This window comes from Geotrypetes seraphini, chromosome 5 (genome assembly GCF_902459505.1).
Source record: "Geotrypetes seraphini chromosome 5, aGeoSer1.1, whole genome shotgun sequence".
Classification (NCBI taxonomy): Eukaryota; Metazoa; Chordata; class Amphibia; order Gymnophiona; family Dermophiidae; genus Geotrypetes; species Geotrypetes seraphini.
Window position 1 is genome coordinate 32,228,656 of NC_047088.1, and position 16,485 is coordinate 32,245,140.

Below are 16,485 nucleotides of genomic sequence, written 5' to 3' on the forward strand. Positions count from 1 at the left end.
TTGTTGGCGGTGGCAGCATTATAAAATACTTTCTTTGTGTTTATTTGATTCCTATTCAAGAGAATTACTTTATATATAGTCAATATAGGCACAGAGTTAAATTTTTTAACATTTTCTAATGGTGGTGTGCCTCGTGATTTTTTTCATGAAACAAGTGTGCCTTTGCCCAAAAAAGGTTGAAAAACACTGCCTTAGCTAATATCATAATCCTTTGTAAACTAAAGTTCCTATGCACCATCTCTCCACCCACCTAGAACCTCCCTTCTCCCTCCTCCCAAAGCAATCAATATTTTCCACTTCTTTATCAACTCAAGAGTTTTGGCAGCGATATTTTTTTTTTGCTATAGATTTCACTGATTTAAAACTAAATTCCTCTCCTTGTGGAGGGATGTTTCCCAATAAGACGCCCATATAGACTAGAAGATCTTCCACCTCTAAGTGCCCCCAGAACCGCACTTTTTCACTCTATCAACAGCAGTTAAAACATTAGTTTCTGCCATTGTGCAAATCTCAGAGTCATATCCAAATGCCAGCACAATAAGGTTGCATTCTTAGCCGGAATTAGAGCTTTCCTAAACTGCAGACTTGTCCCTCTGATAAAATGCTGGCTTCTTCTCCTCCCTGGAAAAGCATGCAATTAGGTTGCATAGGCATCTCATAAATAATTAGAGCTTATACTTTGTCTCTGATCTTTTCCAAAAGGGCTGAATCTGGGGGTAAGACCTATCTGAGTTCAACTTGGCTTCAAATGCTCTCCAAGGGGCTATATGTACTCTCAGCAGGAACATATATTCCAACTCTCTTAACATATTCAAAGATATTGAATTTATACTCTGAAATTTTCTCTGCAAAAAGTTCAGTCTCTCTACTTTACATCCTGTATCAGTGCAAGCCCCCCAGCCCAGCATAGATGCATCTATGGTTAAAAGTTTCTGGTTCTGAGGGGGCTGAAATGGAAGACCTCGAGTGAGATTGTTTGAAACCATCCACCACTGCAAAGAGTGACAAAGATCTGGGGTCACTTGAATATGAGTAGATAAGAGGGTCACATGAACTGTTAAAGTCATATGACTGAGGAAACATAACATCACCTCAGTTTAGAGATTGTATGACACAGGTGAATGAGATTTTCCATTCTCTGTTGTGGTAGAACAGCTCAATCCTGAATAGTGTCTAATTAAGCTTCTTCAACTCCAACGTCTAGTTCATGGCAAACTTGAGAAGACAAACAGCTAAGCTGATTGCATTCTGAGCTACCTGCGATGATGACACTTTGATCAACTAGTCGTCTAGTTAAAGGAACACATGAAGTCCCCATTTGTGAAGGGTTGCTGCTACTACCATTAAGCACTTTGAGAATATACAAGGAGAAGAGGCCAGATCAAAAGGCAAGACCTTGCATTGGAAGTGCTGAGATCCTATGCGAAAGTGGAGATACTCCTTGTGAGCAGGTAGGATAGAGATGTGAGTGTATGCCTCTTTGAGATCTAGAGAGCAAAGCCAAGATCTTGGATTACTGTTTGGAGCACATATGGATGCAATAATAATTTCCCAATCGACTAATTTTCCCTGAATAATTATACACCTTCCCTTAGGATCTGGAAATGTTTTATGCACATTATAGACTCCAGTCTTACCAATCAGGATGGCCATCCCAACTTTCATTTTACCAAAAGAAACATTGTAACACTGGTCAACCCAAAAACTGTTTTAACTTCTGATATTCTGTTAGTTAACTTATTTTCCTACAAACATGCCACATCAGCATTGCAACAGAAAGATCTTTGTTCTCTCTGCCCAAAATATTCCCAGACACAATTCTTATAAATCTGTTAAACATACAGCCACCAGGGTGCCAAGCCTTCATCACAGCGGCTATTGTTTCGCTCAACACCTATCATCAATCTTATAGATTCAGACTGCAATCCCAAAACTATTTCACACAACTGACATCTTCCAACATATGTTATATTTGTTTAAAAAAGACGTAGAGGGGCATAATTAAAAAAAACGTCTAAGTCACCTTTTGGCCTAGGCCCTAAATGCTGAAAGTAGAAGCAAGGAAAATGTCCATTCTCAAACAAAAAGTACAAAAGGAGGGTTTTTTTTGATAATGGCCTGCCTCTACGTTCAGCTGTTTAAACGCCCAGATCACCACTACGTCTACACTAACAACATATAATCAACCAAAAAAAAGCATAAGTCCCAAACGCCCAACACAATAGCTTTTAGGCGAAAGAGGGGTGAGCCATCTCTCCTGCTGCGATGGTTGCGGTGGAGGGTGGGCAGGTTGCCGGGGCCGCTGTGCTTATCGTAGCAACCATGATCAGCTCAGCAGCCCCTTCTTCAGCATTTCTACCTGTTTTGACTTGGTCTAAAATGCCGACTAGGCAGCCTGTTTTAAGTTTTGGTTATACTTTCTGTACGACTATGTCTAGGTCAGTCCACCTCCCGCCCTTTCCCCTCTTCTAAAAACGCCTCTTTTCGCTCTATGCGTTTAGAAGCAGGGGAAAGGCCTAAGCTTGTTTTAGATACGTCTAAAACCAGCTTTGATTATGGGTACTTGGACGATCAGGCTTTTTGATCGTCCAAGTATCCATTTAGGCCACTTTGTAGACATTTTTTTTTTTTTTATTATTATGAGCCCCATAACTTATGGAACCCATTTTTATAAACTTTTTCTTTAGGCTCCCATAATTGTTATTGCTATTTTCATGATGTATTCAGCAAAATGATGACTATATAATACATAAACCATATGCTATTTCATTAAAATGCCTTATACACTACTCACCAATTCCTCACTTCTGAAGTACAGCCTATAGTTTGTAATGTATACTCTTCCTTTAATGGGGCCATTGAATGGACACATAAAGATAACATCCTTATCTGTTAAAAAGGAAACATAGTTATTCTACATATAAGGGAGAAAACAGATGTCAAATGAAGGGGAGGTGTTAAAAAATTATTTTTGCATAATAAAAAAGCATCAAATAAGAATGCAAAAGATAATGAATGACAGAAGGATACAGCCAAGATTAAGGCATGGCACTTACTAGTACCACTTTCAGTTCCATTCCTACAAAGAGTAGCATGTTTGAGAGCCTCTCTTAACCGCTTAGTTGTAATTAGTGTTTTTGGCTCAGATTATGAATAAAGCAAACAGGCTCCATTCCTTCATCAGGAGCAGGAAGAAGATGACTACTTGGTAAAAATCTGGAATGACCTCTCCTCTTTGACATCTTTTAGAAAAACTTTGAAGACGTATCTGTTTAAGAAATTTTTAGCTAACAAATAAGGGTTTGTAATAGATGAACTTCCTGTCCAATTATTGTTTTCCTATTTTCTTCTGGGCTAATTTTGTTAACCGGATCGAGTCCCTTTTCGGAATGGTCCGATATATAAGATTAAGGATTGGATTGGATTGTGGATTCTCTGAGGAAGCCAGTCTGGCGAAACGCATCAGAATCAGATACTGCTTGCTTTTGAAGATCATTTCAGCAACCTCAGCTAAGTACCCAGTGAAGGGATTTGAGAAAGTTTATATTTTTCAAAGAAACAAACTGTAAAGCACAGTTACTTACCGTAACAGGTGTTATCCAGGGACAGCAGGCAGATATTCTTAACACATGGGTGACGTCACCGACGGAGCCCTCGGTACGGACCTTTTTAACTAGAAGTTTCTAGTTGGCCGCACCGCGCGTGCGCGAGTGCCTTCCCGCCCGACGGAGGAGTGCGTGGTCCCCAGTTAGTATAAGCCAGCTAAGAAGCCAACCCGGGGAGGTGGGTGGGACGTAAGAATATCTGCCTGCTGTCCCTGGATAACACCTGTTACGGTAAGTAACTGTGCTTTATCCCAGGACAAGCAGGCAGCATATTCTTAACACATGGGTGACCTCCAAGCTAACAAAGAGGGAGGTGGGATGGTTGGCCATTAGGAAAATAAATTTTGTAACACAGATTGGCCGAAGTGTCCATCCCGTCTGGAGAATGCATCCAGACAGTAGTGAGTAGTGAATGTGTGAACTGAGGACCAAGTGGCCGCCTTGCAGATTTCCTCGATGGGCGTGGAGCGGAGGAAAGCTACAGAAGCAGCCATAGCTCGGACCCTGTGGGCCGTGACAGTTCCTTCCAGTGAGAGACCGGCCCGAGCGTAGCAGAAAGCAATACAGGCAGCAAGCCAATTGGAAAGTGTCCGTTTGGAGACAGGACGACCCAAACGGTTGGGATCGAAAGACAAAAATAGCTGAGGGGATGTCCGGTGAGCTCTGGTACGATCAAGATAGTAAGCAAGGGCACGCTTACAATCCAGCGTGTGCAACGCCTGTTCCCCAGGATGCGAGTGAGGCTTAGGGAAGAAGACGGGCAGCACAATGGACTGGTTAAGGTGAAAAGCCGAGACCACCTTGGGAAGGAATTTAGGGTGGGTACGCAGAACAACCTTGTCATGGTGAAAAACAGTGAAAGGTGGGTCGGCAACCAGTGCATGCAGTTCGCTAACCCTCCTGGCAGAGGTGATGGCAATTAGGAAAAGCACCTTCCAGGTAAGAAGCCTGAGCGAAGTTGTGGCAAGAGGCTCAAACGGAGGTTTCATGAGGGCTGAGAGAACCACATTCAGGTCCCAGACGACAGGAGGAGGCTTGAGAGGCGGTTTGATATTGAAGAGCCCTCTCATAAATCTGGAAACCAGAGGATGAGCCGTGAGGGGTTTTCCGAGAATAGGCTCATGAAACGCAGTGATGGCACTGAGGTGGACTCTGATGGAGGTAGTTTTGAGGCCAGCATTGGACAGTGAGAGCAAATATTCCAAGACAGTTTCCACCGCTAAGGAGGTGGGTTCTTGACGATGCCGGAGACACCACGAGGAGAATCTGGTCCACTTCTGATGGTAACATTGGAGAGTGGCCGGTTTCCTGGAGGCGTCCAAAATGAGGCGGACCGGTTGAGATAGATTCTCCGGAGAGGTCAGCCCGAGAGAAACCAAGCTGTCAGGTGGAGCGAAGACAGATTGGGATGCAGTAGAGACTGATGCTGCTGCGTAAGTAGAGTAGGAAACACAGGAAGTAGAATGGGTTCCCTGGAGCTGAGTTGGAGCAGGAGTGAGAACCAGTGTTGGCGAGGCCACCGAGGTGCGATAAGAATCATGGTGGCGTGATCCTTGCGGAGTTTGGACAAGGTCCGCAACATCAGAGGAAGTGGAGGGAAGGCATACAGGAACCGATCCCTCCAATCGAGCAGGAATGCATCCGGAGCCAGACGGTGAGGAGAGAAGAGTCTGGAACAGAATTGGGGCAGCTGATGATTGTGAGGTGCTGCAAAGAGGTCCACCTGCGGAGTGCCCCATCGAGCAAAGATGGATAGCAGAGTCGGAGGGTCCAACGTCCACTCGTGAGGTTGAAGGATGCGGCTGAGATTGTCGGCCAGAGAGTTCTGTTCGCCCTGGATATAGACCGCCCTGAGAAAGAGATTGCGGTCCGTGGCCCAGGTCCAGATGCGCAGAGCCTCCAAACAAAGGGGGCGAGATCCGGTGCCGCCTTGCTTGTTTATGTAGTACATGGCGACTTGATTGTCTGTGCACAGGAGGAGGACTTGAGGGCAGAGAAGATGTTGGAAAGCCTTGAGGGCGTAGAACATGGCTCTGAGTTCCAGGAAATTGATGTGATGACGACGCTCCTGTGGGGTCCAAAGTCCCTGGGTGCGTAGATCTCCCAGGTGAGCTCCCCACGCGTAGGGGGACGCATCTGTGGTGATGATCATAGAGTGGGGGGGCAGATGAAAAAGTAGACCCCTGGAAAGATTTGAGGAGTTCAACCACCATTGGAGAGATTGCTGAAGAGATGATGTCACAGAGATGGGATGAGAAAGAAGATCCGTAGTCTGTGACCATTGGGTGGCGAGAGTCCACTGAGGCGTACGAAGGTGGAGACGTGCCAGAGGAAGGACATGCACCGTCGAGGCCATGTGACCCAGGAGGACCATCATCTGTCGGGCAGGAATGGAGGGATGCATGAGCACCTGACGGCAGAGATGGAGGAGGGTCCGCTGGCGATCGGAGGGGAGAAAAGCCCTCATGAGCGTGGTGTCCAGAACTGCTCCAATGAATTGAAGTCGCTGGGTGGGAAGCAGATGCGACTTGGGGTAGTTGATCTCGAACCCCAGGAGGTGGAGGAGAGAGATGGTGTGATGAGTAGCTTGTAGCGCGAGTTGAGATGAAGGTGCTTTCACCAACCAATCGTCCAAGTAGGGGAACACCTGGAGGTTGTGAGACCTGAGGAAGGCCGCTACCACTATAAGGCACTTGGTGAAGACCCTGGGTGAGGAGGCGAGGCCGAACGGTAGCACCTTGTACTGATAGTGGTGGTGCAGTACCTGGAACCGCAGGTAGCGGCGAGAACTCTGATTGATGGAGATGTGAGTGTAGGCCTCTTTGAGGTCCAGGGAACATAGCCAGTCGTGTTGAGAGAGAAGAGGGTAAAGCGTGGCAAGGGAGAGCATTCTGAACTTCTCCTTGACCAGACACTTGTTGAGGTCCCTGAGATCGAGAATGGGACGGAGGTCTCCCGTCTTTTTGGGAACCAGGAAGTAGCGGGAGTAGAATCCCTGACCCCTTTGATCTGGAGGTACTTCTTCGATGGCATTGAGAAGGAGGAGGGATTGAACCTCCCTCAGGAGGAGGGGGGGTTTGAGATGAGTGTGAAGCAGACTCTACGGGAAGGTTGTCTGGCGGAAGAGTCTGGAAGTTGAGAGAGTAGCCGTGGCGGATGATGTTGAGGACCCACTGGTCCGACGTGATGACTTCCCAACGGCTGGAGAAAATGGTGAGACGACCCCCGATAGGCTGTGGAAGAGGCAGTGAGGGAGGATGACTGGCTATGCCCTGGAGAGAAGAGTCAAAAGGGCTGAGACTGTTTAGCAGGCTGAGGCGGCTTAGAGGGTTGAGTGGCCTGAGATCGAGCCTGGGCATGGTGCTGCTGTTGACGAGGTCGCCGAGATTGTTGGGGGGGCGGATTGAGTGGCCTGGCTGAGAACCTCCGCTGGTAAGATGATTGAGGCCGATAGGGTCGAGCAGGCGGAGCCTTCTTTTTTGGCTTGATCAAGGTGTCCCACCTGGTCTCATGGGCCGAGAGTTTCTGGGTGGTGGAATCCAGGGACTCTCCAAAGAGTTCATCCCCGAGACAGGGGGCGTTGGCCAAACGATCCTGGTGGTTGATGTCCAGGTCGGAGACTCTGAGCCAGGCTAGTCGACGCATGGCTACGGCCATGGCAGAGGCCCGAGAGGTGAGCTCGAAGGAGTCGTATATTGAGCGGACCATGTATTTTCGCATCTGGAGAAGACCAGAGATGTGTTGTTGGAATAGCGGGACCTTGCGCTCAGGAAGGTACTTCTGAAGGGTAGACAGTTGTTGGACCAAGTGTTTTAGGTAGAAAGAAAAATGGAAGGAATAGTTGTTTGCCCTGTTGGCCAGCATGGCATTTTGGTAAAGCCTCTTGCCAAATTTGTCCATGGTCTTACCTTCTCTGCCAGGAGGGGTAGAGGCATAGACACTGGAGCCCTGAGTCTTTTTCAAAGTGGATTCCACTAAAAGGGACTCATGGGGCAATTGAGATTTGTCAAATCCAGGTATAGGGATGACCCGGTAAAGGTTGTCCAGCTTACGGGGGGCTCCCGGTACCGTGAGGGGAGTTTCCAAGTTCTTGTAGAACGTTTCCCGTAGGATGTCATGTACGGGAAGCTTGAGGAACTCCTTAGGAGGTTGCTCAAAGTCTAAAGCCTCTAGAAAGGCTTGAGACTTTTTCGAGTCAGATTCTAGTGGAAGGGACAGGGCAGCAGACATTTCTCTCAGAAATTTAGTGAATGAGGACTGCTCTGGTTTAGAGGTGGCATCGGGTGCCGATGGTTCCTCATCAGATGAGGAGGGATCCTCCTCGGTACCGAGGGGAGTCTCCTCCCACAAATCAGGGTCTCTGACCTCTGGTGCATGTCGAGACACCGGGGTGGAGGGCGCGGTGTGGCGAGTCTTGGACAAAGACTTACCAGAGCGCACTGAAACGGTACCAGGGGAGGACGATCGGCGTCGTTCTCGGTCCCGAGAAGAATGCCGTACCGCCTGGTGCCGAGGAGGATCCACAGTGGTCTGAGAATGAACCACCGGATCGGCGTGAAGTTGTTGAGCCGAAAGGATCGGCATAGAGGTGTTTACCGGTACCGAAGGAGTGGACACCGGGGGCTCGGTGCGGGGCTCGGGCCGGTCTGGTACCGGAAGGAGCGGTGCCAGGATAGAGGGTAACAGTTGTTCAAGTTGTTTCTTCAACTGTTCCTGAAGCTGAGCTTGTAGAATGACCGAGATACGGTCATCTAGGGGTGGCATCGGAACCGCTTTCTTTTTCTTCGGTTCCTTGGATGCCGCTCCACGCCCCGGCGATGAGGAGGCCGATGACGAGGCACTCACCGATATCGGGGCGGAGCGTTTGCGGGACCGGTGCGATGCCGGTAGGGACGGTGTCGCCACCGTAGCTGGAGGGCGCTCGAGGGAAGAGGAAGGCTTCTTAGCCGGCTTACCTGGCGCCAGCGGCGCCGATGCGGGGTCGGTCGGTGCCGAGGTCGACGGTGCCGATTTTTGAGGTACCGCCGTTGAAGGTGAGGAGTCCATCGCCGACTCGGTGCCGAAGAGAAGAGTTTGTTGGATTCTTCGGTTTTTAAGTGTTCGTTTTTGCAGAGTGGCACAGCGGGTGCAGGAGTCCGCCCGATGCTCCGGACCCAGACACTGCAAACACCAATTGTGTGGGTCAGAAACGGAGATCGGGCGTGCACACCGCTGGCACTTCTTAAAACCGACCTGCGGGGGCATGAAGGGGAAGATAGCCTCCGCAAAATCGAAGTCCGAGGCCTGTATAATGGCAACAGGCCCCGCCGGGGCAAAAACGAAAGGAAAAGGAAAAAAATGAAAGTTTTTTTTTTTTTTTTTTTTTGCAAATGAAAGAAAAAATAAACCCGAAGGTAAAGAGAGAAAAAATTAGGAAAAAAACGCGAGCGGGAAGGCGAAAAAGTGATTTCAACGGCCGTTGAAAAAATACACGCGTCTTCTTCGCTCCGCGGAAACGAAGAAACTGGGGACCACGCACTCCTCCGTCGGGCGGGAAGGCACTCGCGCACGCGCGGTGCGGCCAACTAGAAACTTCTAGTTAAAAAGGTCCGTACCGATAGAGAATGACACGGTGACGGTTTACCCGCGGCCACCGCATTTAAGCCGCGGGTCACCGCCGAAAACGGGGAAGAAAACTAGCAGTCGCTGCGGTGACGGGGACAAGGCCATTCACCGACCGCGGAAACGGTGAACAGGTTTGTCCCCGCGGGCCAATGTACCCCCTTCTAGGAACCGCTATTTACCGCCCGACGCCCGATTCACCCCCCCAGCAGGACCGCTCGCACCCCCACCCCGAACGACCGCTCGCACGCGCTCCCACCCGCACCCGCGATCGGAGCAAGAGGGAGCCCAAGCCCTCTTGCCCGGCCGACTCCCCGACGTCCGATACATCCCCCCCCCGGCAGGACCACTCGCACCCCCACCCCGAAGTACCGCCGACTTCCCGACAATATCGGGCCAGAAGGGAGCCCAAACCCTCCTGGCCACGGCGACCCCCTAACCCCACCCCGCACTACATTACGGGCAGGAGGGATCCCAGGCCCTCCTGCCCTCGACGCAAACCCCCCTCCCCCCCAACGACCGCCCCCCCCAAGAACCTCCGAACGCCCCCCCAGCCGACCCGCGACCCCCCTGGCGACCCCCACGACCCCCCCACCCCCCTTCCCCGTACCTTTGGTAGTTGGCCGGACAGACGGGAGCCAAACCCGCCTGTCCGGCAGGCAGCCAACGAAGGAATGAGGCCGGATTGGCCCATCCATCCTAAAGCTCCGCCTACTGGTGGGGCCTAAGGCGCGTGGGCCAATCAGAATAGGCCCTGGAGCCTTAGGTCCCACCTGGGGGCGCGGCCTGAGGCACATGGGCCCAACCCGACCATGTGCCTTAGGCCCCACCAGTAGGCGGAGCTTTAGGATGGATGGGCCAATCCGGTCTCATTCCTTCGTTGGCTGCCTGCCGGACAGGCGGTTTTGGCTCCCGTCTGTCCGGCCAACTACCAAAGGTACGGGGAAGGGGGGTGGGGGGGTCGTGGGGGTCGCCAGGGGGGTCGCGGGTCGGCTGGGGGGGGCGGTCGTTGGGGGGAGGGGGGTTTGCGTCGAGGGCAGGAGGGCTGCAGTGCAGAACATAAGCCTTTCATTAAGACAATCCTGGTTCGCTTTTCCAAGTTAAAACAATTAGAAAAATATTTCTGGAGTGCTGTAATAAATTAAAATTAATAGTGCTCAGAACCCCCAAGGTAACTTCAGGCATCATTTTGAAGCTGGGGGGGGACGGTCGTTGGGGGGAGGGGGGTTTGCGTCGAGGGCAGGAGGGCCTGGGATCCCTCCTGCCCGTAATGTAGTGCGGGGTGGGGTTAGGGGGTCGCCGTGGCCAGGAGGATTTGGGCTCCCTCCTGGCCCGATATTGTTGGGGAGTCGGCGGTCCTTCGGGGGGAGGGATGTATCGGACGTCGGGGTGGGGGCATCAGGCTTTCAGGATGGGGACAGACCTTCAAGGGGGGACAGTGCAGGGAAGTCAGGGAATTTATATTAATTAATTTTTTCTCTGCGTGTTTTGTTTTTGTATAGTTATTAACTAATATTTAACTAAGTTTTAAAGTTTTAAAGAATGTTTCCTTTATACGTAAATAAAGAAAAGTGAATGGGATTGCAGTGGCGGTGACGGGGCGGTGAATGGGGTGGCAGTGGCGGTGACGGGGCGGTGAAGAGGATGGTGAGACGGGGACGGGGCGGTGACGGGGATGGTGAGACGGGGACGGGGCGGTGACGGGGATGGTGAGACGGGGACGGGGCGGTGACGGGGACCAATTTTTTCACCGTGTCATTCTCTACGTACCGAGGGCTCCGTCGGTGACGTCACCCATGTGTTAAGAATATGTAATGTAATGTAATGTAATGTAATTTATTTCTTATATACTGCTACATCCGTTAGGTTCTAAGCGGTTTGAAGAAAATATACATTAAGATTATAAATGAGAAGTAAGAAGGTATTTAAAAAATTCCCTTACTGTCCCGAAGGCTCACAATCTAACTAAAGTACCTGGAAATTAATAAAGAAGAGAAAATAAAGATGGTTGAAAAAAGAAAAATTCTATGTGAATTTATAGGATGGAAATTAAACTGACAGTGAAGAACTGTATGAAAAATACATATGGAATTCAGTTAGAGAGGGTAGGTTACAATCTATTTATGGTATTTGTTTAATTGGAAGGTGTTAAGGTGGGTAATTTGGGGGAAGGTTATCTGAAGGTAGGTGAATCTTCTGGAGGTAAAAGAGGAGGGGTTAAGATATTTGGATGAATTTTTTGAAAAGCAGGGTTTTGATTTCTTTTCTGAATGTTTTGAAGTTGTCTGATATTGTCATAAGATTGGAGATGGAATGGTTGATTTTTGCTGCTTGTGTTGCTAGAAGGTTGTCAAACATTTTCTTGCGTTGTGTGCCTTTGAGTGGGGGGAAGGCGAAAGGGTTCGATGTTCTTCTGTGTCTTGAGGTGGAGATTTGGTTTAAGCGGTTATTTAGATAGGAGGGGGAAGAGCCGTGTAATGCTTTGAATATCAGGCAGTAGAATTTGAATTGGATTCGTGCTTGTATGGGTAGCCAGTGAGAGTCTAAGAAGGCAGTTGTTATGTGATCATATTTTTTGAGTGAGTAGATCAATCTGAGGGCGGTGTTTTGTATGGTCTGGAGTTGTTTTATCATAGTGGCTGGACAAGGAAGATATAGGGAGTTGCAATAATCCAGCAGACCTAAGACTAGGGATTGGACGATTAGTCTAAATTGTGCTTGGTCAAATATGCTGCCTGCTTGTCCTGGGATAATGGTTTATTGACATGGTATCTCTAAAGACTGTCTGCTGTGCAATGATAGAATAAGGAAGCTGCATTTAGGGGCTTGACCCCGTTTGTGGTCTTTCTACCTGACAACAGTTCTGAGCACATCTCAGAACTGTTAAGATTAGTGAAAGTACAGGGGTGCCTTTTGTTGTCTGAATACCTCTATTATATGCAAATATGTCTCATGCATATAATGAAAACTCGACTGGCTGGAGGTCCCCCAGGACAGATTTAAGAACCACTGAACTAGACATTCCTAAGATACAAAATAGTAAATTGTTGTAAAATAGTTAACAGCAAAATGCAGCTTAAGTACCAAAGGATTTCTTAAACAAATAAGTCTTCAGCTTTTTTCAAAAGTCATGTAGTCAACTTGAGATCTAATTTCAAATGGCAAAGTATTCCAAGTTAAAGCCGTTTGATATGCAAAAGATTAAACAAACACTCTTTTATATCTCATCCCTTTAGCAACATGAAAATGTAATATCAGATTTTTCCTTGCCACAACCATCTAGGACACAGTTCTTCAACCGCCAGTCCGCAGAAAATTTCTGCCGGTCCGCACAGGGCCAGCGAGATCAAGTCGGCAGTTAAATTTCCTGCCGACTGCGGTTCCTGCTCATTAATGTTCCTCCCAGCCTCAGGCGATTAAGATAGGCTGCCGACGTCGGGGCCTTCCCTCTCTGAGTCTCGCCTGTTCGGAAACAGGAAGTTGAAACAAAATAGGCGGGACTCAGAGAGTGAAGGTCCCAACGTCGGCAGCTTGTCTTGATCGCCGCCCCTGCCGAGTTGCTGAAGAGGGCCGCGGGGAAGTTACAAGTAGAATGGAGAGAGCTGCAGATACAGGTGCAGGTGGAGGGAGATGGTCAGCGTGTGTGAGCAAGATCCTGGGGAGCCTTCACAGTGACTTCCCCCCCTCCCACCAGCTCTCCTACTTGCCAGGGCAGTGATTTACCGGCAACTTCCTGCAGGCAAGTACTGAGAGCTGCTGGAAAGGGAGACAGCCACTGTAGGAGGCAGGGAAGCTGCTGGATAAAGGGAGAGCTGTTACTGGACTTGGAGAGAGTTAGAAGGAGAGATGCTGCTGGGAGGGGAGGAGGGAAAGGGATGGGAAGAGAGTTAATGTTGGATAGAGGGAGGAGGGAAGGGAGAAGAAGGAGAGATGCTGCTGGGAGGGGAGGAGGGAAAGGGATGGGAAGCGAGTTAATGTTGGATAGAGGTAGGAGGGAAGGGAGAAGGAAAAAAAGGAAGGAGGGAAGGAGAAAGAAAAAAGGAAGGAAACAGCTGACAGGGAGATTACAGGAGGGGAAGGGGGTCAGGGTGGAATGGAGAGATCAGATGAGGGAAAGGGGAGAGAGAAGAATGAGAAAGTAGAGAGAGTGATGCTGGAAAGGGGGTCAGCAGAGAAATGAAAGAGGGATAAAGATGCTAGATCTGGTGTAGGAGAGATAAAAATGAAGAAGGCAGTGAAGCTGGAATGAATGATGTAAAAAGGAGAGAGGAGGAACAGGCTGGATGGACAAGGAAGAGGGGCATAGAAAGAAGTCAGATACATATGGAAGGGGGAGAGGGCAGACATTGGATGAAACAGGCAGATGCTGGAAGGAAAAGAGTGAAAAGAAGATGAAAGCAGAAACCAGAGACAACAAAAGGTAGAAAAAAATAATTTTATTTCTATTTTGTCATTAGAATATATCAGATTTGAAATATATATCCTGCTAGAGACATAACTGGGGACTGCAGTATTCTGTTAGCATGATATTTCTATGTAGCATTCTATAATAACTTGGCTTGTTCAGTTTTCTTGATAGTAGAGGGGATATATGTGAAGGGGAGGGGAGACAGGGGTTTTGCTGGTAGGTGCTCTGTATATTTGTATTTATAAAATCACAATTGTTCAGAATATTGTTTCTTTTTATACTTTAATAAAATACGTTCAATATAAAATCATAACTGCAGCTTGTGCAGATGGGATCAGATGGTTTGCGGGGACCGAGCTCGCGGAGATGGGGCGTAAACGGGGTTTTTAAATTTTAGTCCTAGTAGTTTGCTGGTCCACAAAATAATTATTTTATTTCTGCCGGTCCACGGGTGCAAAAAGGTTGAAGAACACTGATCTAGGATACTTTAGAAATGATATTAACTGGACAACAACGAAAATACTGGGAGTGTTATTAGATCAAGAACTATCCTTTCATGATCAGATTAGTTCAGTGGTTAAAAGTTGTTTCTATAAGTTACATCTTATCAGATCCTTAACAAAAGTCTTAAAACCAGAAGCTCTTAACATTCTCATTCATTCTTTGGTCATTTCTAGGCTTGATTACTGCAATACATTGTATCATGGTATAACCCAGAAAGAAATAAGAAGCCTACAAATCATACAAAATACAGCAATAAAAATTATTACTAATTCAAAAAAAATATGATCATGTCACACCTCTGTTACAAAAAGCACACTGGCTACCAATCTCGCATAGAATAATTTATAAAATCGCACTGATAACCTTTAAAATCCAACAAACTAATGCACCAATATTTCTGGATCGCCTTCTAATACCATATTTTCCAGTCAGGACACTTAGATCAAAAGAACAACATCTGCTGACTTTCCCTTCTTTAAAAGTAATAGGTACTAGGAGATCTACTATCTTTTTGGTTATAGCACCCCAGATCTGGAACAACTTACCAATTTACTTACGTGGTGAATCCTCACTAGAAAAATTTAAAAAATCTTTAAAAAGATACTTGTATAGGGATGCATTTGAGACATAGATAGCATAATTCTTCTCTCATTAATGCATATGCTCTAATACTTAATTTTAATCAGACTTTACGTATAGGTCATAATCTCCTTTACCTCTACTCCAGGTTTAGCCATGCTTTCAAGATTAATTTTTATTACCCTCCAGTTGTTTTTTTCCCTAAATGTATTTCTATTTTCTTTAAAGATTGTAGTTCACCCTCCTTTCCTTTTGTACTGGTAATTATTTGTACGTATACACTGTAAGTTTATTTGTATAAAGTTGTTTTATTGTTTGTTTCCTAATTTTAAACTGTCATACGCATTGAAGAATTTGACATTGCGTGTACAACAAATTTTTAATAAACTTGAACTTGAAACTTGACAAAATAAGGAGGAGCCTGACCTTGGAGAATCTTAAAAATCAAACTTAAACACAGCACAATATTCTACAGGAATTCAATATAACTTTAACAACAGTGGAATAATTTTCTCAAAGTTACTTGCATGACACAATAATTTGGGGCTCCTTTTTCGAAGCCGCAGTAGCGGTTTAACGCACGTAATAGCACGCGCTAAACTGCTGGCCGCGCAAGCCGCTGTCACCTCCTCGAACAGGCAGTAGTTTTTCGGCTAGCGCGGGGGTTAGCATGTGATGAAAAGTCCCGTGCAATAAAGCCGCTAACGCGGCTTCGTAAAAGGAGCCCCAGATGTATTTTGAAGAGTTTATAATTTAATTAAAAAGTGTCTGGGCACATCCCATATATAGACTGTTGTAGTAATCTAACTGGGTCAGAATATAAGCTTGGAGAAGGATTTTAACTTGGTCCAGCTGAAAGTAACTTCTAATCCTATGAAGGTGATTTAACTACCCTCCAAAAAAAAAAAATGTTTTTGGATTAAAACATTAACCTGAATTTCACTAAAAGTGATGGGTCCAAGTATACCTTCTAGAACTTTCAGGGAATTTTCAAAAACAAAATGGAGACCACCAATATTTATTCCTCTACTTAACTATTCGAGAAGATGACTTCCCAAACAAAGGAGTTTGGTTTTGTCTTGTTCAAGTTCATAAAATGTGAGGAATCCCACTACTCCACTAAATTAGTGTTGAAACAGTTTATTAAATTTTCAATAAACAAGACTCCAAGCAAAGAACATGATACAACAATGAACAACATCCCCCCCCCAACTACCACTCATCTAGAGGATGCAGCCCAGTACCAGCAACCCTACCACAACAGGAAGGCTCGGTGATCTGTGTTCTGATAATCCCAGAACCACAACATAATGTAACCCAGGTACAAACCCCCCCTACCACCAAAATACACCAGCAATATCAGTAGCAACCCCCCTCCCCAGTTCCAAAGTACCACCCAATTCCAAAAGAATCCCATCCCAGAAGAGCACAAGGTTCCAAAGAAAAGCACTACACGCTATATGATTAGTTCCTTCTCACCAACCACACTCCTTTCCAAGATCCCACTAAATGAAAACACTTTTGAACAATCAGTCACGATACAGGCTATTTATTTTTAAAATTTATATACCGTCTATTACTAAGCAGTTTCCAATTAGACATACATATAATTAATAATCCTATAAATTTTTGTGACTCATACTAAACTTGCATAAACTTTTGGCTAAAGCACAAGTTAATGTATCTAACTAAATATAGAAGAGAACTCTAAACGATCTCAAGTGCTCACAGCTAAAAGCCCGATGTTTAGAGTTCTTTTCTATATTTAGTTAAATACATTAACTTGTG

The 16,485-nt window shown here is 46.8% G+C and overlaps 1 protein-coding gene across 4 annotated transcripts in view; it reads right to left on the reverse strand.

Annotated features, from left to right (window-relative positions):
* MTM1 (myotubularin 1) overlaps positions 1 to 16,485 on the reverse strand; it is a 179,904-nt gene that overhangs the window by 112,240 nt on the left and 51,179 nt on the right. For all 4 annotated transcript variants that reach the window (XM_033943978.1, XM_033943976.1, XM_033943977.1 and 1 more), the window contains one exon: positions 2,795 to 2,889. In XM_033943978.1, coding sequence (XP_033799869.1) covers positions 2,795 to 2,872 — 78 coding nt within the window. In that variant the 5' untranslated portion in view covers positions 2,873 to 2,889. The remainder of the gene's footprint in view (positions 1 to 2,794; positions 2,890 to 16,485) is intronic.